At 55.6% G+C, this 25,322-nt stretch overlaps 1 protein-coding gene across 5 annotated transcripts; it reads right to left on the bottom strand.

Moving 5' to 3' along the window:
* Window positions 1-808: 808 nt before the first annotated feature.
* Window positions 809-14,834, bottom strand: PRKCD (protein kinase C delta). Of its 5 annotated transcripts, none has more exons than XM_049097809.1 (19): window positions 14,707-14,834; window positions 13,391-13,590; window positions 12,082-12,142; window positions 11,748-11,910; window positions 11,627-11,658; window positions 10,230-10,315; window positions 9,847-9,976; window positions 9,072-9,172; window positions 8,336-8,423; window positions 8,018-8,115; window positions 7,684-7,857; window positions 7,423-7,514; window positions 6,808-6,870; window positions 5,635-5,773; window positions 5,286-5,474; window positions 4,558-4,686; window positions 4,350-4,446; window positions 1,944-2,069; window positions 809-1,538 (listed from the first exon to the last, which is right to left on the bottom strand). In XM_049097809.1, the coding sequence occupies exons 1-19, from the start codon at window positions 14,819-14,821 to the stop codon at window positions 1,516-1,518; spliced, it is 2,106 nt and encodes a 701-aa protein (XP_048953766.1). In that variant the 5' UTR covers window positions 14,822-14,834; the 3' UTR covers window positions 809-1,515. The 5 variants fall into 5 exon arrangements, with proteins under 5 accessions (XP_048953766.1, XP_048953765.1, XP_025311957.1 ...); XM_049097808.1 differs by having other exon boundaries at window positions 8,330-8,423; XM_025456172.3 differs by lacking the exon at window positions 1,944-2,069 and having other exon boundaries at window positions 8,330-8,423.
* Window positions 14,835-25,322: the final 10,488 nt, after the last annotated feature.

The raw sequence follows: 25,322 nt of genomic DNA on the forward strand, positions 1-25,322 counted from the left end.
AGTAGGGAGGGAGGCTGAGGGGAAGACATGGGAAGCCAGAGAGTAGGAAACACTGAAGTGGTGGGAAAGGACAGCTGCCCATGCTGCAGGGACATTGGCCGCCACCTGTCCCTTGGAGCCACTGTCCTCACTGTGGGCACACTGGAGCATGTCGCTCAACCTCAACATAGCCACTCAGCATCTTCTCATCCTTCTCCCATCCTGCTCGCCTCCCCTTTCCTAGGTAGGTAAGGACTCTTGAGAAGCAGATCCTAGAACTCTAACACTTCTGTGGCAGGGACAGGGATAAAAAGCAAGGAGATATGGAGCTCCATCTAGCATCCCCTTTGCCTTGTCCCCATCTTACAGATGAGGAAACTGAGGCTTAAAATGACTGGCATACCCACGTCTCGTTTGGCTGCTCTGGGATTTGAATGCAGATGGGCCTGAGGCCTGCTGAGCTCTATTTCCTTCCTCCTCTCTGGCCTCCTCCCCAGTCTGGGCCAGCCTCCAAGCCTCTGCTCATGCCTCTCTGCTCTTCCAGAATGGCCTTAGCTCTCCTGACATGCTGTCAGCACCTGGTCCCACCTCCTCCCCTAGCATTGCTCTGCAGACACATTCAGGGATCCGTTCAGCCACCCAAAAAAGCCTTCTGCTTTAGGCCCAGGGCCTCAGAGCCACAGGAAATCCATAAATACAAACACATTTACATGAAAACCCAGGGGTCTGTGTCTGTAGCTAACAGCTCACCGAGCTTCCAGGACGGAGCTGCCAAAAGTGGGAGCAGCAGCCACCAGCTTCCTGGGACAAACGTGTCCCAACAGCCAAGTCAGTACCATTTGGTGTTTATTTAGACACACAGATAAAAGAACCTGGTGGTTCAAACAATTTGTGCTCCTTTTTTGTTTTTCTGGTCATATATATATATATATATCCTATATATATGTGTGTATGTATGTATACATATATTTAAAAAAATTAACACGTATATGTATACTCATACATTTCTTCTCTACTGAGCAATATATACAGCCTATTATATATATATATGTGTGTGTGTATATATATATAATATTTTTTCAATAGATAACTACATTCAAGTAATGAAACACAGGATTTACAATTTCCCTCTGATGGTAGAGGAAAAGCAAATTCACACACAGTTCACAGAAGTACCATGAGAGCCCAGCCAGACAGGAGCTGAGGCCCCTCTTGGGGACCAGGGAGCAGCAGCAGCAGAAATCAGACAATCACACTGTTGCTTATCATGGAGTGGGGGCAGGCAGGTGCCGATGATGGGGGATGTTGCCCAGCCTGCTCTGCCCAGGCTCGGTGGGCAGGCCATGCTGGCTGACCCAGGCTCCCCAGCTGGGGTGGATTGGGGGGGATGTCTGGAAACCTCACTTTTCCAGGAATCTCTCAAATTTGGGGTTCACAAAGGAGAAGCCAGCGAATGCTGTTTGGTCCATGGAGTCGATGAGGTTCTTATCGGTGTAGGAGAGGCGTGCCTTCTCGTTCAGGAACTCCTGGTCAAAGTTACTGTAGTCTCCAGGGGACTTCTGTGGGCAGAGAGCAGGGGCGAGTGAGTGGGACCTAAGGAGTGGCCCTCCAAAGTTCTCCGAGTTCCCGAGACTGCCTCCCAAACACCTCAGAATCCCTGTGGTGCTGGGCCAGGCCAGAGATGGTCTTAATAAGAAGAGAAAGAGAGGCAATCTATAAGAGACTTTTAACTCTAGAGAACAAACAGAGTTGCTGGAGGGAGGTGGTGAAGGGATGGGGTAGCTGGGTGATGGGCATTAAGGAGGGTACATGATGTAATGAGCACTGAGTGTTACATGCACCTGATAAATCACTAAACTCTACCCTGAAACTGATAATACACTATATGTTAACTAACTTGAAATAATAATAATAAAAAAAAAAGAACAGGGGATCCCTGGGTGGCTCAGCAGTTTAACACCTGCCTTTGGCCCAGGGTGCGATCCTGGAGTCCTGGGATCGAGTCCTACGTTGGGCTCCTGGCATGGAGCCTGCTTCTCCCTCTGTCTGTGTCTCTGCCTCTCTCTCTCTCTCTCTCTCTCTCTCTATGTCTATCATAAATAAATAAAATAAATAAATAAATAAGTAAATAAATAAATAAATCTTTTTAAAAAATAAAAAATAAAAATAAAATAAAATAAAAGAACAGAAAAGGGAGTCTCTCCCAACAGCCTGAGAGAAGCCCAGGTAGACAGACGGTGGATACTGTCTCCCCAGAGGGATGAAGGAAGCCAAGATAAGGAGAGGTGGGTATCATCCTGAAGAGGACTCTAGCAAATGAGAGCCAGGAGCAAACCCTGCTTACCACCTTGGTTTTATAGGTCCCAAGAGCTATAAGAATGGCTTTCACATTTTAAAGCTCAGGGAAAAATCAAAAGGAAATTAATATTTCATGACATGTAAAAAGTAAATGAAACCCAGATTCCAGTGTCTGTAAATAAAGTTTTATTTGTACAAAACTATACCCATTCATCGACATATTTTCTACGGCTGCTTTCAGGTCGCCTGGCCTGCAAAGCCTAAAATATTTACCATCAGACTTTCTAGGAAAAGTTTGCCAACTCTCTGTTTCTGAAGATACAAGGAAATGGTAACAGGAGTGATCTCAGTTTCTGTGGCCTTCAGGCCAAACAAGCAGGCAGGTACAGTCATTTAGACTGCCCCTGGGTATTAATGGGATTTGAGCCAATTATTTTTAAATTGGGCAATTTGACATAAAAATCCAGATTTCTGGTTTCTCCTGGAAACTGGCACAGCAAGCAGCCTTGGGCCTGTTTCCCGATGTGTCCATTCACAGTGCTGAAGCCCCCTTGGATAGCCTGCTATCGGCCCCTGACCATTTCCCACTGACAGGGGCTGCTGACCCACACTCTTGTCCTGTGTTTTTAATTTTTTTTTTAATTTTTTTTTAATTTTTTTATGATAGTCACAGAGAGAGAGAGAGAGAGGCAGAGACACAGGCAGAGGGAGAAGCAGGCTCCAAGCACCGGAAGTCCGACGTGGGATTCGATCCCGGGTCTACCAGGATCACGCCCTGGGCCAAAGGCAGGCGCCAAACCGCTGCGCCACCCAGGGATCCCTTGTCCTGTGTTTTTAATGCAGAGTAATAAATCTACCCTTTTTTTTTTTTTAAATCAAAAGCAAGAGACTGAAATCAGGCTGTGTGGTTTCCCTACATGCAGCCTGGCCTGGTAATAAGGTGCCCAGGAGGCCCCTGAGTTTGAGATCCCTGGAGCAGGGGAAGTATTCTCCAGCCTCTAGGCACAAACGTGGGGCACATGACATGAGCTGTCAGTGTGTCCTGACAGAGAGAAAGGGAGCAAGAGGGGAGAGCTGTGGTCAGAGAAGAGCCACAGAATCTAACTTCTTATCTAAGAATTCTGGCCCCGACCTGCCTCTGCTTCCCTGCTGTCTCCTGGGTGGCCTCTGCAGATCCCAGACCTTGGTGTGAACACCTCTCCTCTGTCTGGAACGCCTCCCAGCTGCCCTGAGCCTGGCCTAGTCCCCCAGCCCTGCCCATATCCCACTTCTTCTCAGACCCACTCTGTTCTCTGCATCCAGCTCCTGCTGACAGACTCGCCCAGTGACCACAGATCATGTGTGGTCTTGTGACAGCTCTCGTACTGTTGTCTCATATCATAAACGATCATCAGTGTGCAAGCTTCTTATCTCTCTGAGGAGCTAGAACTTCTCTGGCTCTGGGCCTCACACTTCACAGTGTAGCTAGCACAGTGCTCTGCACTCAACAGGCACTCAGCATTTCCAATATTTATTGGAAGATGGATGGATGGATGGATGGATGGGGAGAGGCCTTAACTCTGATTCCCAAAGAATAGTCCCCTGCGTACAGGGCTGTTAAAGCAGGTCTATTTTTTTTTAATTTTTTTTTTAAATTTTTATTTATTTATGATAGTCACAGAGAGAGAGAGAGAGGCGCAGAGACACAGGCAGAGGGAGAAGCAGGCTCCATGCACCGGGAGCCCGATGTGGGATTCAATCCCGGGTCTCCAGGATCGCGCCCTGGGCCAAAGGCAGGCGCCAAACCACTGCGCCACCCAGGGATCCCAAAGCAGGTCTATTGAAGGGTGGCTGGATGGGGCCACCTGGGTGGCTCAGTGGTTGAGCATCTGCCTTTGGCTCAGGTCATGATCTCAGGGTCCTGGGATCGAGTCCTGCATTGGGCTCCCTGGAGGGAGCCTGCTTATCCTTCTGCCTATGTCTCTCTCTCTTTCTCATGAATAAATGAATGAAATCTTAAAAAATAAAAATAAAAATGAGGGGTGGCTAGATCCACAGTTCCCACTGTTTGTTGACTGACTGACTTGACTCACTGCGGGGGTGGGTGAGAACACAAAGGCAGAGGCAGTGACAGAATGTGCTGGGGAGGCCGGGAAGCAGGTTTGCTGGAAGAATGGAGAGGAGGAAAGCCTGCAAATGAAGCGAGAGAGAGAGGCTGGGAAAGGAGATCCCCCACCCCACCTGGAAGGCAGTGGAGAGCAAGATCAAGTGGGTGGCCCCCACGGGTGTCAGATCACGTACCACTTTGGGCTTGAAGGGCGGCTCCACAGCCCGTTTCTCCAGCAGGGTCCAGTTAATGGTCTTGAAGAACGGGTGGATTTTGATGTTGCCCGTCACTCCCAGCCTCTTGGTTGTATCTCTTTCAAGCAGCTGCAAGCCAGCAGGGGCCCTAGTTAGCACCCAAGGACTTTGGGAAATCCAGGGCTTCAGCGAACCCAGGGGTGCCCAGGCAGGTCTAGCCCAGCCCAAGGGTGCAGCCCAGGGCCTCTGGAGCTGAGAGGGTCCTCTCTGGGCTGCTGCGCTCCTGGTCCCCCAGAGACAACAGGCCACGCAGTAGGGCCGCCAGGACTCTCTGCTGGTGGGACTGTGAGGACAAGCAATGGGGTTTACTGGGAATATACTACCTGCCTGGTGTAGACCTGAGCACCACACATTTATGATTTGTCTCCAAAACCGTGAGGCAAGTTCTCCCACAGCCTCCATTTTGCAGACAAGGAGACAGACTCAGAGTTTAGCTTCAGGTCTGTCTGTCTCCTCACCCTGAGCTGATAATCACGGTACCAGGCTGATTCAGTGTGATGGACTCAGGAGCTCCCAGGAACGTGGCGTGTGAGCAGTACCCACAGTGTGTTAGGACCAGAGCATCAGTGAGGCTGCCATTCCAGAGACGAGGGGCTTCTGGCCTTCCCATGACCCACATGTCTGTCTGCTGGCCCCTGCCCCAGCCAGCCTGGCCCAGAGCCTCCCACCTTCTCCAGGATGTCCTTGGACTCCTTGGTGATCCAGCGGGGATAATGTGGCGTGTCCACACGGATGGACTCGAAGAGTTCGTCCTCATCGTCACCGTGGAAGGGGGACTGACCAATGAGCATCTCGTAGAGAAGGACTCCAAAGGACCACCAGTCCACAGAGAAGGAGTACTTTAGGCCCTGCAGGATCTGGGGCAGGAGAAGGGGTACCAGAGCTGAGGGGGACTCCCAAGCATGAAGCCCAGCTAGGTTTCCTCATCCTCCTGGCTGTGGTTCGGACAGCACTGCCTCTCACCCTGCTGAGACAAGGTGTCTAATCGGGCCAGTTGCCGGGAGGGTACCCACTCACCTCGGGGGCAATATAGTCAGGGGTGCCACAGAAGGTGCTAGCCTGTTTCTCCCCAAATATGTTCTCCTTGCACATCCCAAAGTCAGCAATCTTGATGTGGCCATCCTGGTCCAGCATCACATTGTCCAGCTTGAGGTCCCTGAGTGTGGACAGAAAAGGGAGTCATGGGGGGGTGAGCAATCTTCCTCCTCTCTTTCCAGTACCCATGGCTCCACTGCCAACCCTGATCCTAGGACCTCCCCAAGGGGACAAAGGAATGAGGAAGAGAAAAGGAAGCAGGAGGAGAAAGCTGTGCTAAAAGCAGGTGTTTCCTGCAAAACACCTACTGGTGAGCCACATGCTGGATACACACCATCTGACTTCCTAAAGCTCACATGGAGGCTCAGAGAGGTAATGCCACCTGCCCAGGGTCACCTCACTGGGTCAGCAGTGCAGGTGGCCCCAGGCTCGGGTGTGTCTGACTGCACAAGAGCAGGGACCATGTCTTATATAATGAGGAGATATTTGAGGAGATAATTGATGCACATGGGATACCAAACAGCAGAGTCCATCTTCACTAACCTCATAACCAGGCCCGCCCCAGAATGATCCTAGGCATGGATGAGCACCCTACAATGCATGGCTCCCCCGCCTCCTTCTCAACCCCAGACTCTAATATTAGATACACACTGGTTGAGCAGTGGTTGAGCATCTGGAAATTTCCACCTGACAACATCATCTTCGCATTGTCTCACATCGGTGCAGAGAACTCAGCATCAGCCTTATCAATGGGCCCATACTATTCCACTACAGGGTAGGACTGTCATTTATTGGGCAAGAATTGATGGAGCCAGTTCCTACTGGTTGCTCAGATGGGGGTTCGGAGCATGACAGTAAGACTGATCACTCGCAGGAAGGGAGACACTGTCCCGGGCAAGGCTGTACTCCTGCTATTGGCGCCAAATATGGGCAACCAGCTCCCAAACCCTGGAGCTAGGCTGGCCTCAGTAGAGGGGCCATGGGAATCCTCACAATGGAGAAGGAAGCTTAGTTAGGGAGAGGCCCAACCAAAGCCTGACTTCAAGCGGGGATGGGGCCGTGGCTGGGCGGGGCCTCACTCAGGATTTGGGGAGATATGATGGGGTTTGAGCTTTCTTCCTAAAAGCCCCCCAACACACCACCCACCCCTTGTACCTGTAAATGATCCCTTTGTTGTGCAGAAACTGCAATCCACAGACTATCTCAGCTGCATAAAACCTGGATGACAGAGAGAGAAAAGTGTTCTGGGATTTCTATGATCAGCTCCTGCATCTCCCTGGGCCCCCCTCCTTGCCCCCAGGGTCGGGAAATGCTGTGCATAGCTCCGTGGACACCCTGAGCGTGATTAAGCACACGCTGTATCAGGCAAGAGGGGGCTGGCCACCAAGACTAAAAAAGAAATTTATGAAGGAAAAGCTCCAGATGAAACAATTCTCTGTCAGAAGAGTGTATATATTTATATAGATATACATATGTGTGTACACACACACACACACACACACACATGCACTTTGAGGGGGGTACATGCTAGTCTGAGGGCCATACACCAGGGTCCTGTGTTGTGCAGCATCACCATCTGCAAGGCTGCCCAGGCTGAGGCTCAGGGAGGGGACAGGACCCTGGCACATCTGTGCTGGGCTGCCAGCCAGGGCTCACTCACCATCCACAGCTTTCCATATGGTGGGGACAGCCCCAGCTCCCCCAGATTTCCCTCACAAGCCCAGCTCCAGACCAGCCGTGGGCTCCTCCCCCAACAGGGCCCTCACGTACGTGGCCCGATAGAGCTCGAAGCGGCCTTTGTCCTGGATGTGGTACATGAGGTCCCCACCATTGAGGAACTCCATCACGAAGAACAGGTGGTCCTAGGGTGGGGAGAGGGGTGAGCAGGGGCACAGTGAAGGGCAGAAACAGCCGGTGGGGGCAAGCCCCACAGGAGGTAGGGGACAACTCTGCCCTAGGGACATGGTCCTGTGGTGGGGGGGGGGGCATGCTGTGGCTTCAGACGCAAGAACGAGGCGGGGGGGCGGGCACCTTGGTCTGAAATGTGCAGAACAGGTGGGTGAGAAAGGGATTCTCCCAGGCGAGCGCCAGCACCCGCTTCTCCACCATGGTGCACTCCACGTCATCGTCGATCAGAACCACGTCCTTCTTAAGAGCCTTGATAGCAAAGAACTCCTTCTTGCCCTTCAGCTCTACAAGCAGCACCTGACGGGGAGGCAGGATGCTGAGAGAGGGAAGTCCAGGCCACCACGGTCCCCACCCCATCGGGAAGAAGCCAGGGAGGGGGGATACAGGTGCCCTTGGGCCCCTGGGCCCAAGTCCCTCGAGCTGCCCCCCCACCCCCCAGGGCCAAACAGCCACTTACCTTCCCAAAGCTGCCTTTGCCCAGGACCTTGTGGAAGATGAAGTTGTCAATGTTGCACCTGGTGCTGCCCTCCCAGATCTTGCCGTACGTCCCGTTGTCTGCCCAAGACATGGTGCTTTAGACTTAGGTCTTTATCTGCCGAGTCCCCTCCCTTGGGGCCTGGGGGTGGGAGGTGGGTGAGGGGCCTCAGAGAGGAAGGGGCTCCTTCTGTAGGGGTGGGGCCTCAGCTCAGGTCCTGGCAGTGGTGGGAGGCTGGGCCCCATCTCGGGTCCTAGTGGGGAGTGGGGACTTTCCTGGGGGAAATGAGCCCACCTTCACCTGGGGCAATGTCTCCAGAGACTCCTGGCTTTCTCTCAAAATTCTGGTAGATTCCAACAGACTCTGTTTCTGACTTCCGGGAGGATCTCTGGAGCAGCGGGAAGAGGATGGAGAGCCAGATAGTCATACCATGATCAGAGCTCCCAGCCCAGAGGATGGGACCATCCAGATGGTTGATCATCCAACCATCCAGAACTCCACTCTCAAAACCAATGGGGGAATAGCAGGGACAGAGCCCAAGACTTCTAGGTGGTGTACGCACACATGCACACACTTCCTGGGGTGCAGGGGTACCTTGATGGTCTAGAAGGCGCTGATTACAAGCAAGTTTTAGACACTGAGCCCCACTCTCTCCAACACTTACTCAATAGATTGTGTTGCCTTCACTTGTAATTGATCCTAGAATTTTACCTTGAAGTTTTATGGCATTCCTCAAGCCCCACCCAAACACACACACACACACACACACACACACAGGCTTTTAGTTCCAAGCATTCCAAACTTGTGGTCTTCTAGGTTCATCAAGTAAAGAACTGCTCACATAATTTCTTATAAGAACAAGCCCATCTCTCCCTGCTGTCTAATTCTTGGACTGGATCTTCCAGAAGTGGGGTCTTGGGTATAAATGCTGCCCCCCTCCTCACCCTGCCAGGGTCTCCCAGTGGCGGGCATGAGCCTTGACTGCTCCCCCCAGCCCTGCCATCCTCTGTCAAGGGTTCCCGTGGTACCTGCCCACCTGGGTCACTTGGTTCAATGCCTCAGCCAAGAGCTTCTGGTTAATGCCACAGAGGTTGGCCACTTTCTTCTGGCACTTATGGTGTACATTCATGCCACAGTCTGGGGTGAAGGAGACAGCGCCATCAGGGCTCCTGCCCAGACAGGACTGGACAGGCCACCAGCAGTCTCCAGGAGAACTCGCCCCCATCCCCCAAGCTCACCCAAGGGCAGGGAGGCAGGGAGGAGAGAGTAGAAGAAAGCAGGGCCTTGGTGGGGTCTGCTGGGTTTCCTGTCTTTAGAGAAAATACTCTGAAACCATCATGAGCACTTCAAATTTTTCATTATTTAGAGATGAAAAAGCAAAAGCAGGAGATATCAGACCTAATTCTAAACCCTTCAAAGAATGTCTAAGACAACTTAGACAAGTCATGTTTTCTTGGGGGGGGCGGGTGTCTCCTGTTCCTGCCTCACTAAAGCCTAGGGAGAGGGAGGGGGTCTGTGAAGCATGTTTGCTGAGCACCTGCTACTGCGTGTCAGGCCTTGGCTGAACACCTTCTGCTCTAACCCCTATCTTACACTTGAGGACACAGAGCTCAGAGGCATGAGGTCTCCTGGTCACACAGCAGGTAAATGGGAGAGTTAGTCGGGCCAGTGTGGAGGGGCCACCAAGGCCTCCCCCAGCAACAGGGAAAGGTGGTATCAGTTAGTTGGAGTTTATGAGGTCTGGGTGGGGAGGCACCAGCTGGGCGTGCCCTCCTGCCCTGCCCTAGCCCCCAGAGGTGGGTGGCACGCACCTTCACATTTTAATCCCTGCTTCACCAGCCCCCAGAGCAGACTGCCACAGTGGTCACAGAAGGTGGGGCTCATGTAGTTGTAAACCTTGAATCGGTGCGGCATGTCGATGTTGAAACGTTCTTTCTGGAACTGAGAAGGGGAGGTCACAGGTTGAGGGTCACAGGCCAGCTCGAGCTCCTTCCTCAACCCCTAGCTCTCCCCCAACCCCATGCATGGCAAGATGCCCCAAAGGGCCCCACTGGGGACTGGGCAATCTGGAAGTCTGAGGAGGGACCAGGATAAGTAGGGAGAAGGGTGAGCTCCATGGGGAAAGGCTGGGGAGAACCCGAATCCCTCCCAGCTGGCCAAGCCCCCCGGGTCCCCGCCCTGGGCCCGGCCTCACTATGGTGTCCCGGCTGTTGGCTGCGGTGCCCGTGCACCGGCCGATGATCTTGTCGATGCATTTCTTGTGGATGGCAGCGTTGCATTCTTGAGGAGGCACAGGCCGGGAGGGGGAAGGGGAGGCAGCAGGAGGGGCAGAGCTGTGAGCTGGCGCCGCCGGCCCAGTCCAGCCCTCTGTACAAAGCCACTGTTTTCCCCGATCGCCCACACCCTCACCCCACAGACGCCTGGGGCCCGCAGCTGGCTTTTTCTCTCCTCCTGCACGCCCTGGCAGGAGGGGCCTGGAAAGGATAGGGGTGGGGAGGACAGGCCAATCTGGAGGATCTCAGAGATTAGGGAAGGCCGGAGGGGTCCTAGTGGCCAGTGGGGGGGCAGCACGAGGGGCACGGAGTCTCACAGGGAGAGGAGTGCAAGCAGGGAGGCTCCCCCCACCCACTCCCGGCTATGCTCAAGACAACAAACAGCTCCTAAGCATTCTCTCATACACATGCACGTGCACGCACACACGCACGCACACACACACACCCCCCAACACAAAGACACTGGGACATACATACTGCTGTGTAATAATGACAATGGGCTCCCTATATAGAATGCTTACTTTGTACCAGTCACTCAAAATGCAGCTTTATATATTTTATCCCATTTTATCTTCAGAATGGTTATTATCCCTATTTTACTGAGGCACAGAGAGGTTAAGTCACTCTGCCTAAGGCCCTACAGGTAGGAAGTGGCAGAGGTGGGATTCGAACCCAGGCCATCTGGCTCCGGAGCCTGTGTTCAGAACCACCACCATGGGGGCACCTGGGTGGCTCAGTAGCTGAGCGCCTGCCTTTGGCTCAGGGCATAATCCTGGAGTCTCGGGATCGAGTCCCACATTGGGCTCCCTGCATGGAGCCTGCTTCTCCCTCTCCCTGCGTCTCTGCCTCTCTCTCTGTGTGTCTCATGAATAAATGAACAAAATCTTTTAAAAAGAAAAAAGAACCACTGCTACAGTGGAGGTGTCTCATATGTGTGTACCAAGACACACACATGCCCAAACAGAGTGCAGTGAGGGTATACTAGAAAAGATCTAATAGCCTCTCCGGGGGAAAAGAGCCATGATGTGTAGCATTGGTTGATTTCTGTATAAATACTACACCGAAGTGTGATGCTTCCAAACGTGAGGAGCTGGGAACTGGCTTTCATAAGCCAAAGCAAGCCTGCTTGTGCGTCCACTGAATGTGGCTCTCATACACGTACGCTCTGACATGGAAAATCTCACATGTACACACACAAGCACACAGAACCCCCCTGTCTAGGCACACAGTCCTCACACGGGGACACCGGCTTTCCTGAGCATGCATGTGGGCACTGGCAGACACGTGTGCACAGAAACCGGGTTAAAGAGACACTTACGCCTGCATTTGTAGCCTTGCTTGTTGAGACCCCTGAAAGACAAATCCCCAGGCGTTGTCAGTGCCAGCTATGAGGCCCTCCCTACCCCCGCCCCCTCTCAGCAGGCACAGCCAGCCCTCACCAAACAAAGTCTTTGCACACAGAACAGAAAGTAGGCTGTCCGAAGAAGGTGGCAATAAACTCGTGGTTCTTGATGTAGTGGATTTTGGCCTGTTTGATGGCTCCACGGCGGTTCATTGTTGGTAACTTGGCCTCGTCTTCACCATGCATAGACTGTCTGCAATCTGGGGACCATGGAGTCGCAAGGTCAGTCCCAGCCCCAAGAAGGAAAACATTCCTGTAGTCCCTCCCAGGGTGACCCTGGGTAGCCTGTTGATAGGGACTGCTTCCCTAAGCTTCCATCATGACTCTAGCTTCTGAACCTAAATCCCCAGCCCAGGGAAGGAGGAGCTTACCTATGTCTTCCAGAAAATACTGCACAGACATCAACACCTTGGCCTGGGGTTGCAGGTCCAGCTGCAGGGGGGAGGGTGGGGGGCGGGGGGGCGGTCAATGAGGGCGGGCTCCAGCCAAGCTGGACTTAGAACCCGCCCCCATGGTTGGTCCCCTAAGGCCCAGGGAGTCCTGGCAGCCTAGCCAGACACCTGTCTGTCCAGTTGTGGGCATGGCCCCGCCCTTGAGCCCCGCCCCCACCCCCAACCCAGGGGTATTATTACATTTGGGGAAGTGAAAGGATCCAGCCCACACCCAGCCCAGCCACATGGCCCAGGAACAGAGTGGGAAGGGAAACTCCCCACCCCCACCCCTGGCTGCCCCCTTAACAAGGATCTTAAAATGGAGGCCCTCCCCACCCCCAGCCTTTGCACATGCAGAGACACAGACACATGTGTGCTGACACACCCACGCTGGTTCTCTCTGCAGCAGGGACTCTGCATGCCTGGTCTCCTTACACATTTCTGAGGGTAGGACCTTCACCTCTCCCAGGACCCATGCCTGGTGACTGGCACTGTCCCTTGGTGGAGTGGACAGAGAGCACGGCAAGTACTCCACCTGACTGGCCAAGGGTTGGTACAGCGCTGGGTCAACTTCTCTCCTGGCCTGGCCCCTTCATGCCTCACTGGAGGCTGATCAGAGTCCCTGATGGTCAAAGGGTTTTTTCCCACGGGGACATCTTGGCTGCAGGAGCTCCCCTGTGACCCCAGAAGGCAAGGGATGCTCTGCCCGCCCTGACACCCTGTGGCCATGAGGGACATGTGACCACATGCACGTGTGGAGTTCAGGTTCTAGCAGGTGAGTGGTGGCCACCGGCCTTCCCCTTCCCCCACCTCCTCACTGCTGAGGAGACATAACTGTGCTCCCTCATGCCTGCCTGCACCTGTGAAGGTTCCAAGCAGAACTTGGAACAATGGGTGCCTCTGAGAAGGGGCCGGGTGCCTGGTGGTGGAGCCAGGACATACCCTTACATACATTTTGAAAAGTTTTGCCATGTGCCTATCCTGCTTTTACAAAATTAAAAGGGAAAAAAGTAGTCGCAGTGGTGAGGACGGCTCTCTTTAGCACCTACTACGTGCCCAGGGCTACAATAAGCCCTTGGCATCCAGTGGCTCACTTCCCCTGAACAGCTGACCCTGAGGTAGGGTCTTGTGCTAGCTTTTCCTTTTATGGATTCAGAAACAGGCTCAGAGGGGCTGGGATCTGCTCAGTCTCAGGGCCGGAATCAGGAGGCCAGACAGGGCCCACGTGCTGCAGCCCATGTGCCCTCACCCAGAACTCGGCCTTCCCGTTGTTCTTCTTGCAGCGCTCGGCCAGCACCGACACGCCCACCGTCACCTCGGACATCGGCTCTTCAGCTGCCCGCATCAGCACGATCTGGATGACTCGGCCCTCGTAGATGTGGGCGTCGAATGTGGACTTCCACTCAGGGTACATGGTGGGCTTCTTCTGCACCAGCGTCTTCCCGCGCTCTGCGACATGGCCAGGCAGGCAAGGTCTGGCTGGGGCCCGTCTGCCCGACCCTCCCCAGACTCCCCACAGCCTTCAGCCTGGCGAGAGTCTGTCTGGTTCTCCTTCTCTCCACCACCAGGCCCTCCCGAGGATATTTCCACTCCTCGGACTTCACAACTATGCTCTGCTCCCCTCTCCAGCCTCGTGTCATTTATAACACACTCCATAACACAGAACTCCCCACAGCTCTTCTAGGATGCCCTGCTTGGTCCCACCTCCAGGCCTCTGCTCTGGCCGCTGCCTCGTCCTGTGACCTCTTCTGTCAGCCCCACTTAGCTGTCACCCCCCTCACGCACTCACTCAGTGAACACACACCGAGGCCCCTCGTGCCAGCCATGACACTGAAGGTGAGGAACACGGAAGAAAGAGAAGTTAAAACCAGTGTCGGCCTGTCCCCCTAGATCCCAGTCCAGGACAGAGATACGAACCCATTAATCCCTCAAATAAATGTTAAATCACAGCTGTGATGAGACTGAAGAGGGCAGGGCCAGGGTTCTAGACCTGGTCTGGATCATGGACAGGTGGTATGTCCCAGGCTAAGGGTCAGGGAATGCTTCCTGGAAGAAGAGACAGCTCCGCTAAGACCTAAGGGATGAGCCAGGGATTCAGCAGGTGAGGGCAATAGCAAGAAGGAATGGTGTGAGATATTTGCCTCTTGCAGGAAGACCTCCCAGACCTCAGCCTGGGACAGTGCCTCCTATGGGCTTCCCTATCACAGGACTCATTGTCTGGCTCCCACATCTCACCGTGAGCCCCATGAGGACAGGGCCAAGTCAGCCCTGGAGCATGGCAGTGTCCTCAATGCCCAGCACAGGGTCTGACATGAGGAAATTGTTGGGAGAAACCACCAATGGGGGAGGAGCCAGAAACCCATTCCCCCACCCCCACCCCTGGTGATGGCTCCATGTAGTAAGTGCTAGAGGCCCTATGCGCACTCGGTGGCCTCTACGGTCCTGCATCCACAGCTGGGCTGGGCAGGGAGATGAGCGTGAGGAAGAGAAAGATCCCTCAGAAGTTCTAGGGGAACAAGGCACAGGTCCTCCAGGCCTCCCCCTGGGCCCTGATCCCAGTCCTACCTGTGCTGAGTGCCTCCTTCATCTTCACGGCACAGAAGGGCTGGCTGGCCTCATCGGCGGCCTGCAGGGAGCCCAGCTCATAGGAGGTGAAGGCGATGCGCAGGAACGGGGCCATGTCAGGGCCTGCAGTGGGGCTGTACAGACAGCAGAGGGGAAGCTGGGCAGTGAGGGACAGCCCTGGGAGGTGCTCGGGTGCCCCCGGGGGCTCTCACCACATTGAATTTGGCCCACATGATGTGCTGACGAGACACTAGTTCTAGCTGCCACTGTTAAACCTGAGAAATTCTACGAACGTCTGGATTTGTGGCATCTCTGGTGAAACTGCTGAATGTGACATCAAGCCCACTGGGTAGTAGCTGGCTGGTACTACCTCCTTTGTTGAGTACCTGCCAGTCTACGCCAGGCCAGGGGCCCCCTCTTCACTCCTCTCCAAAACCTACCTGGGCCCTGGAGGCATGTAACTCACTTATTTGGGGATTCTTTAAGGCCTCCTTTAACACCCCACGCTGGGTGCTTCCTACGGGCTGAGTACCTAGTCCGTGCTGGCCAAGAGAGGCAGGACAGTACCCCCGCCTCCCTGCACCCTGCTCCTTGCAGCTCTTCTTGGTTTGCAAAGTATGCTTTTTGCTTATAACTCCCCAAGCAAACAGGGCCAAGATGACCACCTCCACTTTTCTGACTGAGAAACAGAAACCCTGAGGCTGAGCCAGAACCTAAAGCTGAGATTGCACTAACTAAGCATCCACTCCATTCAGGGACCACCCACCTGCATCCCTGACCTTCTGAATCCAAGCGCCTTGGGTTCAGGTGCCTCTCACCTACAGAGGTTGCCTGCACCTTCAAACTAACTTTTTCCAAACATAAAACTATTTTAATGTTGACCATACACTGACTTTGTTTTTTAAACCACACAGGTCGGCCCTATATTCCCCTGTTCCTTGCTGTTCCTCGGGTCAAATCTCACTAGAGGATGTGACCCTGAGAGTCTTTCAGGTTGTCATTCCTTGCGCTCAACGCACGTGCACAGGGGTATGTACTCACTCCTTCCTGAACATAAGCCAGCACGGCGGCGGTGTCAGACATGCGTCTCACAGCCCCCCACACATATATGTGTACATGTAGCAGCCCCCCTCCCCGCCCCACCCCTGGGATGGGTCCCCAGGCAGCCAGAGTAACAGCCGGCTCTGTCGAGAGAGTTCCTAGCCCAGATGAGCTCACAGGAAACACTGACCTCAGCCTGCAGCCCAGCCCAGGGGCCCCACCAGTCCTTTGTGGCCTGAAGCCAGAGGAGAGGGGAGGAGCCAGGCCAAGCAGAACCCACCATGTCTCCTGCCCAGGCTTGGCTCCTCCTCAGAGGGAGTGAGAATGGGTATGTATGCTCACATCTGAGCCCAGGTCCCAAAGCCTTCAGCCAGAGACTAGCCAAGCCAGCCACCATGACCTCGTGGTAGACAGGGAGGAGAAGCCAGCTGTGGGTGGCAGCTGGCTCCTCCCTGAGCCAGAGCATGTGTAAGTGTGTGCGTTGGTGTGTATGAAGGTGTGTGAGTAGGTGGCACAGGGTGGGTGCTGAGCTAATGTGGGAGAGAAGAGCAAGCTATGGGGGTCTGGCTGGCTGGCTGCATGTGGGAGTCTGGGTGAGTGTCCCAAACTCTCATCGTGTCCCTCCTACCACCCTGCTGGGCCTGGGAGCCTAAGGTGGGGAGTACACACATGAGTTCTCCCTGGCGCATCCAGAAGGATCAGCAGGGCCCCCGCATAGCACACACTTGCCACAAGTCTGCATCCACAATCTCAGGACCTGACCCCAGTAGACATGGCTGGGCCTCATGCTTCCCAACAGGATAACCTTGAGACCCGGGACGGGAGGCACTGATGGGCTTTCTGAGGATCTCAGAGGATGAGGGCTGTGTGGGCAGGAAGGCAGGGGAGAAGGAGCGATAGTCTGTGCTGCAGGGGCCCGGGTTCCTGGGAGAGAGGACGTCAGGGGAGCCCAGGTGCCAAAACAACCTGGTCATTTTGGGCAAGTGGGCAAGCCACCTCCCCTCAGCCTCCCCCTGGGGCCCAGTACAGATGGCCCGTAGGCTCCATGACCCCTCCCACTTCTAGGGTGCCCAGCAAGAGCCATCTATGAGGACCACCCCAGGGCTACATGGAGGACACAGAACCTGATAAGCCCAGGGACTGTGAGGCAGAGCCCAGCCTTGCAGGCTGCCGATCAGACCAGCCCTCCAGCTTTCGGGGATCAGAGCCGCTGCTGCTCAGTTAGAAGCCACTGGAGGGAAACCACAACCACAGCAAGCCCCAGCTCTGGCCCCAAACCTGTACAGCCAGGCCGCAGTGCCATGAGGAGGGGGACCATGGGTTCCGTGGGCTGCCTTGGGGCTCCTCGGCAGTCACCCTAGGGTTAGGGCACCCAGCCCCAACTTTCTAGACCAAAACTAGAGCGTGGGCCCCTCCACCCCAACCACACTGCCCAGACCCTGGAGGGAGACAGACACTATTCTTCCGTCACCACGTGACCCTGAGACAGTCATGAGCCCGGCGCACCAAATCCCCCCTGCACAGTGGAGCCAGCATTGCCCATCTACCTCGCAGTCTCAACACTGGTGGGGAAACCAGGGAGTGAAGTAACTGGCACAAAAGCAAGGTGTGCCAATTATTTATAGCCCCCATGCAAATAGGCCCAGGCCCACAGGCCCCAAAGGAAGGCATGGCTCAGCCTCATACTGCTCTGCAGGGCCACAGAGGTGGCAAGGGCAGACTTTATGCAGGCCTCCCTGGGGACCAGCTTCTGGGTGCCCTCTGAGGCCAGCCCCATCCCAGCCAGCATTAGGCTCTTAATCTCTCCTCTCCTGATCCTTAAGCCCACCGCAGAGGCAGCCCTATGAAGCAGGGAGCACCAGAGTCAGAGGATCAGGCCGGGGAGGTGGGTGAGGAGTCTCAGCACCCCCACTTATAAGAAGGATCATCCTTCCCTGAAACCACCACATACCAGATTAACCTTGTAAATGGCATTAGCTCACTTCATCCCTGTGCTTGTTCTGGAAGTGGGTATTTGCAGGTTCAGAGAAGATAAGTGACTTGCCCAAGGTCACACAGCAAGGATTTGAATCCAGGCCTGCCTGATGCTGCAGCCGATGTTCTTTCTAGTATATTCCAGTATGCCACGTCAGGAAGAATTGATGAAGGGAAAGAGGGAGCAAAAGTGGAGGCAGATCAATATGCCAGGAGCAACACACACAAACACACTGAGGACAAAGGAACCAAGGAGAAGGGTATAGGGACCAGGAGACTGGTGCCCTGTGTTCAATCACAGTCTATTCACCCAACCCCTTTGGGATGATCCTAGGCCTGACCTTGCAGACCTCCTCCTCTGTATAAGAGTGGTACAGACCCTGAATGGCTACCTTCCAAACTGTCCCAACCCCTTGGGCCAGCCTCTGCTGCTCAAACCTGGGGAAGTCTTGGCCATACCTAGATTCCAGTCTCAGGGCATGAGGGCCCACTGCCTCTGCTCCCCATGCTGCCCTGGATCAGCCACCCAGAGATAAGGAAAGGTAGTGCTGGGCCAGACCAGAGTAAGCAGGTCACCTCTTCCAGGGCAATGGAAACCTGTTCCCAGCCAGCCTAGGGCAGGTTGGACATGGCCAACCTTGAGGTGACCAGAGTAACCGCCCTGGTTGGAGCTCCTGGGGCGCAGAGGACAAGTATGCACATTGTGTATCCACATATATGCATGTGAATGTGTTCCCGTAAAGGGGGTGGGGTGGGAGACATAGCCGGAGGGGTGCCATCAGGAACAGAAATGCATTTTCTAATTTTTCTACAGCAATCACATGTAACTTGTTTGATAGCAGTTTTGTTAACAGTGAAAAACAAAACCCATCGAGCCAAAATGTATCCAAGAGATGGTCCTTTAGAGACTAACATGTCCATCTCCCCTTTGTGTGTGGGGGAAACCGAGAGCAAGATCCTGCAGTGAGAGTCCCCAGCCCCCAGATCCGACCTGGTCCCCTCTACCCCAGCCCTTCCCTGGCTTTGGATTCTGTGCCACAGGGTGGGACAGAGGAGCAACATGGGGCCCTGAGAGACTTGGCCAGGCTCTGGGGGAATGTGTGCAAATATGGAGGGAGGCTCCCTCAGAAAGTCAGCCAGAGAAATAAGAGGGGACGGGCTGAGGTCAAGCGAAGCTGAGGCACCTGCTGGGTCTGCTCCTCCATGAATAGCCCCCCTGGGGGCGGGGGGAGAAAATGCGTCTGTCTTGTGCAACCCCTTCTCACACATACCTGCCCAAGGAAGGCACCGCCTGCTGGCAGTCAACGCTGGGTGGTAGTGGCAGCAAAGTGGAGGCAGTGTCAGCCCAGGCTCTCCTAGGGATACAGACCCTGCCTGGGGCGGTGGGCGGTGTGTGTGTGGGGGGAGGTTAGTTCAAGGTCCAGCCCACATGGACTTTGAAGGATGAATGAAGGAGGGAAGACACAAGAGGCCCAGAGAGGGGGAGGGAAGGAGAGTGAAAGGCAGTAGGAGGGAGCAGGGCTGCAATAGGGCAGGCTGGGCTTGGCAGGGAGGCTGGCCTCCCCAAAAGGTCTTCCCAGACGGAAGCAAGTGGAGGAGGCCACAGGGCTTTCACAACCCAGGAAATGGGCTCAGCAAGAAGAGTGGGGCGGGGGATGAGGGTGGGGGTGGGGGCTAGCAAGGTCCTTCTAATGCTCTTCCACCAGGGCCCCAGCCTCCCTATATCCAGCCCCATCCTAGGGGGGAGGACCAACTACGGTCTCGGGGCCACAGCCAAGTCCCAGAGCATGGGATGCTCCTGACACCTGCTCCTCCCCAGGATTAGCACCTCATCCTCTAGCTGTGCTCCTTCTTGCCCCCTCCCTCACATCACACCAACCTGCAGTAGACTCTCCTCCTTTTTCCCAGTGACACCTCCCAGTTACTATCAATCCTGGTCCCTCCCCAACCTATGGAACCTCCTGGGTTCCCACTGCCCTGGGAGAAAGTCCAGACCTCAGTCTAGCCCTGGCCTGCTCTCCACCTTGGACCTCACTTTTGGCTACTGTGAACTCCTATCTCACTGTTAGGCCCCCTCTTTTTGCATACACTGTTCCCTCAGCCAGACTGTCCTCCATAATTCCTAGATTTCCTTCCAGACAGTTCTAAAGGCCCACCCTAGAGAATTGCTCCTCCTTCCCCCAGGAAGCCAGCTGCTCCCCTACCTCATGTACTCCCACAGAAACCCTGTGCAGCTGTCTGGAACGCTCATGTTGAGGACCCAGGTCTGTTCTCTGGGCACTGTCTCTGTTCCTGGCTCAGGCTTTTCAACCCTGGCCACATATCTGAATTCAAAAATCCTACTACTGGGCTGACCCTGCCCACTGGGATTCAGTGGAATCACAGGTGAGGCCTGGGCAGCATGAATGAAGCCTTTGCAATTATAAAAAGGGCGGCGACACCCTGAAAACCAATGAAGGATGTGGGCCCTCTTCCCAAGAAAACATGCACTGGCAGGTGACCTAACTCTATACATGATGGCATGGGGAGCCGTAAGTTGCAAAGGCACACACAGCTCAGTTCTCCTGAGGCCCAGCCGGTAGGCACCACAGTGGCAAGATACATGGGGCCTCAGAACTCACAGCTTGTTGGGGACAGTCACATAAATATGTAAATATGCTGCTTAGGCAGTGAGAAGAGCTGGGGTACAGTGGGTATCAGGATGGGCTTCAATCTGAGAGATGTGCAGGGGTACAGCTGGCCCACCCGGCCAGAGGGGCTGGAGGGAGAGTCTGAAGGGCAGGACTTGGGACCCTAGCTGTCACTGGCTCACACCCACTCCTGCCAGCACACGGTAGGGGAGGGGTGAGGATAGGCCATCTTAGGGGCATAGGCCACACCAGGCACAGGCCTTGAGTCACTCAGCTAGTCCTAGGACTGGGGAAGCCAGAAGGAGAGCTCCAGGTACCCCCTAGGGAGGAACAAAGGCCCCTTCATGGCAGGACCGTAGACAAGGGGGCCTCAGTGAGGAGCCGGGGTGAGGGGTCCATCAGGGCCTCTCACAGAATAACCACACATGTATGCACATGCGGGCACACCCACCGACCCAAACACACAGTTCCACATGGGGAACCCTGCTTGCAGTTGGACATGCACGCAGACGGTTGTAACCACAGGCACACACACGCTCCTAGGATGACTCAGTGACACTAGGAACCCCCCACCCCAACTCACCGCTCTCATGTGTTGACACATGTCCACGCCCATGCGGACCACACAGGACATTGACACCCTGATGCATTTACCAGCACAGAGAGATTCAGGTGCACACAGGGTGCCACAAGCACAATGTGCACATGGGCAGAGCTACTCCAAACCGACACAGGGATAAACAGCCTAGAAGGACCCACACCTGTCTGACTAGGGTCTGGCGCCAGAAAGGTCCAAGTGTAGCTTTTTCTACCCCAGCCCCGGGGATAATGGCTAAGGAGGGAAGGGCAGCTGGGGGTCAGGCAGGCTGGGCCTCCCCAGTGAGGAAGGCAGAGAAAGTCCCTCCTGGCCCAGAGCAAAGTCCAAAGTGCACAAGGGAAGGAGTGGACCAGTCAGGCACACGGCTGGGCAGGCCACCCCGCCCCCCTGTCTGAGGGCACAGCAGAGGCTGAGGGCAAGGCTAGGGGTCACAGGAGGAGGGGAGGGCTCACACCTGTGCCCTGCCAGACACCCCACACACAACCTCCATTGAGCTCCAGACTCACTGGGCAGAACCCAACAGATAGAGATGGAGCAATTCACCCAAAACCACAAAGCTGGTGGGGCAGCCCCAGGGGGAGGCAGAGAGGGACCCTCCAGCTCTAACCCTGGAACGGCCACCTGGCCGCCTCTGGGGTGAGGACACGGGCAGGTGCTCAGGCGTGGGAACGGCTGCTCCGCCAGCCTCCACAGAGGTGGGCCCCAGGTCCACTCCTCTGCCTGTCCCTCTGTACACACAAAGGCCTCCTTCCAGATTCCCATGGTTCTCCCCTTTATGGACATTAACCTTTGCTTGGGGAAAGGTCTGCCCCGACATGGTGAGCAGGGCCCAGATCACCCCTCCCCACCCTAAGGGTGGGGAGAAGCTGGGAGAGAGGCAGGGCCATGATGTGCCATCTCAGGGCTCATGAGCATAGGAACCTAGGAGTGGGGGCCTGGGTGGGGCTGGACAGGTCCAGTTCAGACCTGGTCTGGCCCGAGTGCCCTGTGAGCTTGGCCAAGGTGCTCTGGTATCATCCATAAAAGCGAATGAGCTTGCCCTGCCTAGGAGGTTGTGTTGAGTGCAAGACCTGGCATCGTCATCCTTATCAGCACCGCCATCCTCACACCTGGCCCTCTCTCCATCTGCCCACTGCCCATTTCCAGCTGTCCTGTAACCGTAGGTACCCCCCGAAACTTCCTGGATCAGTGGGTAAAGGGGCTCTCTCAAGGCTCGCAGCCCTGCAGTGCCTGGCTCTGGACCACTGCTCTGGGAAGAGACTGGGCTGGGCCAAGGCAGCCTGAGACCCCCAGCAGACCCTAGGCTGGCTGCTGTCTCTCCTCAGGGCCTCCACCTCCGTCTTGACAATTGAGACCTCTAAGCTTTCTCCAGCCCTGATACTAGAAGCCCCCGTAATCCTCCTACCTCCCCCACCCCCGCCTGGCCCCCACAGCCCACACCATGCAGACATCTGACCCAACCGCTCCACTGTGCCTGTTTACCCAACAAGCCAGTGACATGATCCAAAGCTTCCGAGGCTGTTGTGAAAACAGTGGCTCAGCCACAACAAGCCTGCCCTCCTGAGCACCTTGCCAGGGACCTTCGAGGGACAGCCATCCCAGCCCCGTACCCAGGACCTCTTGAACTTCCCCACCAGAGGCCCGCCGAACCCCGTCCTCCCCCACCCAGGCTTGCCAGCTACCTCTCTCCTCTCAGGTCTTTCCTTTGGGCCCAGGACCCCTGAACTCCAGGCCTGCCTTCGGGCCCTCCGCCTCATCATGCTCTGGAGGCACTCAAACACATCCGAAGCAGGCCTCCTGGCGTTCTCCAAGCAGGCGCCCCCTCATCTCTTAGCAAGGCCAGCGCTTGGCCACACACCATGGAGGTAGGAGAGGGTGGAGCCCTCCCTCCCCACAGGGCATCGCTATCAGTTCTGTCCTGCAGTTCACACTGAAGTCGTCTCTTCTCTCCACCATCGTCCCCCGTCCTGCCCCATCACCTTCCCCAGGCTCCGCACCTGCCTGATGTCCATCCTCTGCTCTGGCCCCACAGTCCCTCTGCCCCAGGGACTAACACAGATCTCGTCACTCTGTGCCCAAGTCCCCACTGGTCGCCGTTTCCTTTCCTATAAGCCCAGATGCCTCTCCTGGGCCCAACCCACCCAACCTGCTCCCATCACCTCCCTGACTCCTCAGCTGCTGCCCTCCCCTCTCTCCTCTGCCCCCGCCACAGTGACCCCTTTCAGTTCCCTGAGCGGCCAAGTTCCTTCCTGCTTAGGAGCCTCTGCACTTGTTCCGTCTTCCTGCCTTGTCCCCTGAAACACATGCTGGCTCTTTATCATTCAGGTCTCAGATGGAAACTCCCTGATTCGTCCATTGCACAGGTGAGGCCACAGAGGCTCAAAGCAGTCCAGTTGCTGGTTCAGGAGTACACAGCCAGTAAATATCATGTGAGAATTTGAACCCAGGTCTGTCTAATGCCTGCTGAGGTCTTGCTCCTAAACCTCCAGGATGCCCTCACTCACACTCCCAGCCCAGGCCTCGCCAGTCTCCCGCCCTCCAGCCTCCTGGCCCTTGCCCACTATACCACTGTCATCACCACACCAATACCCAAGGCCCCCAGCCTCTTGGCCCTGGAGAGCAAAGGGTTTCCTTCTCCCTGGTCTTACCTTCTGCGTGTCCCTAGGACAGGCATGCCCCTGCTACCAGCTGCCAGGTGTCAAGGATGTATGTATAGATACATGTGTAGGGGAAACTTCTAGCTCCAGATATCCACCCCCGTTCCCAGTGCACAGGCTGACTCCAGGGGTCCGATGGGTAGGCAGGCTGGCAGCAGGGCTCATCATCCCCCCACCCCATCATCACCAGCCTCAGCATATCCAAGCTCAGCGGCCTGTGGGGGACCATCATGGGAGAAGGGGCCCAGGGGAGGCCTGAGGGGGCAGCAGGCAGCTGCCTTTCTCTTCCCTGCATCCATTTGTCATGAGATCTATTTTTCTCCCTTTGAAAGGGAATGAGGGGGCTGGGCTGCTGAGTGGGCACAGCTGCTCCACCCCAGAGCTCCTCTCCTCAGAGGACATGGCGAACGCTCCCTGCCCTGCAGGACTGCCACCAGGAGGGGGAATGAGGAGCCAGAGACCTGGCTTCTCAGGGGCCGGCTGTGTGGCCACCCGGTCCTGTGACACTGGCCAGGTGTTCAGGCCTTCAGACAACAACAACCCCATCGTCAGGACCATTTGCTGTTTTTTGAGATAGTTACCACAAACTGAGCGCTAAGTGCTTTACATAACTACAGTTTCCACTCCTTAAACACTAATAAAGTGCTAGGCACATGCTAGCTGCTTTGCATACATTATCTGTAGTTTCCGGCACCAGCCCATGAAGATGGATGCTACCATTGTCTCATTTGTCAGAGAAGAAAAACGAGGCACCAGGCACCAAAGCCACTTGCTCAGGTTCATTCATACAGCTGCTCGGAGCTGCCTAATCCCAGAGGCATGACCCAGCAGACGCCAATTCACACAAGGCAACTGTGCCTGCCAGAGTCAGTGCTCTGAGCCTCAGGATACAGCTCAGAGGGAAGGAGGAGCTGGGGTCCTGGGGGCTGCAGGGGACTTCGTGGCCTCAGCCCGACCCCTCTGCCTGGGCCTCTGTCAAGCCCTAGTCAGCTCTGGCAGTGGGAAGCCTGGTCAGTCAGCCTAACCCCACTGGCCAGGCCTGCTCCCCTCACAGGCAAGGCCAGGGCGGGGCAGCCCACAGACGGAGCGCTGGTCAGTCCCACTCTGAAACCACTTCCTGGGCAGCCCAGGGGAAGTGAGCCTCCGGAAACACCTCGGATGGATAGGCCTCTCCCTGGGCCCAAGCCTTGGAAAGTGCACAGACTGCCCTGGGAGAAGTACCATGCTTGCCTTGTAGCTGCCAGAGCCCAGCAACTCCACTTCCACCAGGCATGGATGCTACAGGGGGACAAACTGGACCCCCCCACCCACCCACACCTTGGCCCCGTGACCACAGGCACCCCACTTCCTCCCCTGTGGCAGCAGCCACAAACGGTGCCGGCCCACAGCTGACACGGTGCCTCCTCTCATCCCCAACTCCCCCACAGGGAGTCCTGGTCAGCCTGAGGCCTGGTCCAGGTGAGCTGGCCGGCTGGTGAATGCCTGGGCAGAGCCCACCTCCCAGTGTGGTTCGGCCCCCCGGAGCCCCTGTGGTCACAGCCACACCTCAAACCTCACCCTCAGTGCCAGACGCAGGCTGGGTTGTGACCCTGACCAAAGACCCCCCCCCTTCTGACCCGGAAAGTCAGTGGGCAGTGTGGTGTGTGTGGGCAGGCTTCTGTGTGCAAAATGACTGGGTGAGCATCTGTGTGCGTGTTTGAGCGTGCCTGTGGGTGA

The sequence above is a fragment of the Canis lupus genome, chromosome 20, assembly GCF_003254725.2.
Source record: "Canis lupus dingo isolate Sandy chromosome 20, ASM325472v2, whole genome shotgun sequence".
Lineage (NCBI taxonomy): Eukaryota > Metazoa > Chordata > Mammalia > Carnivora > Canidae > Canis > Canis lupus.

Excerpts from the sequence above, each read along its gene's own strand:
- PRKCD (XM_049097808.1), bottom strand. The coding sequence starts at position 14,821 with ATGGCCCCGTTCCTGCGCATCGCCTTCACCTCCTATGAGCTGGGCTCC. Across the intron at positions 8,116-8,329 it reads AGACATTGCCCCAGGTGAAG|ACAACGGGACGTACGGCAAG; the intron begins GTGGGCTCATTT and ends TGTCTTGGGCAG. Across the intron at positions 2,070-4,349 it reads TGTTCTCACCCACCCCCGCA|ACATAGAGAGAGAGAGAGAG; the intron begins GTGAGTCAAGTC and ends TATTTATGATAG.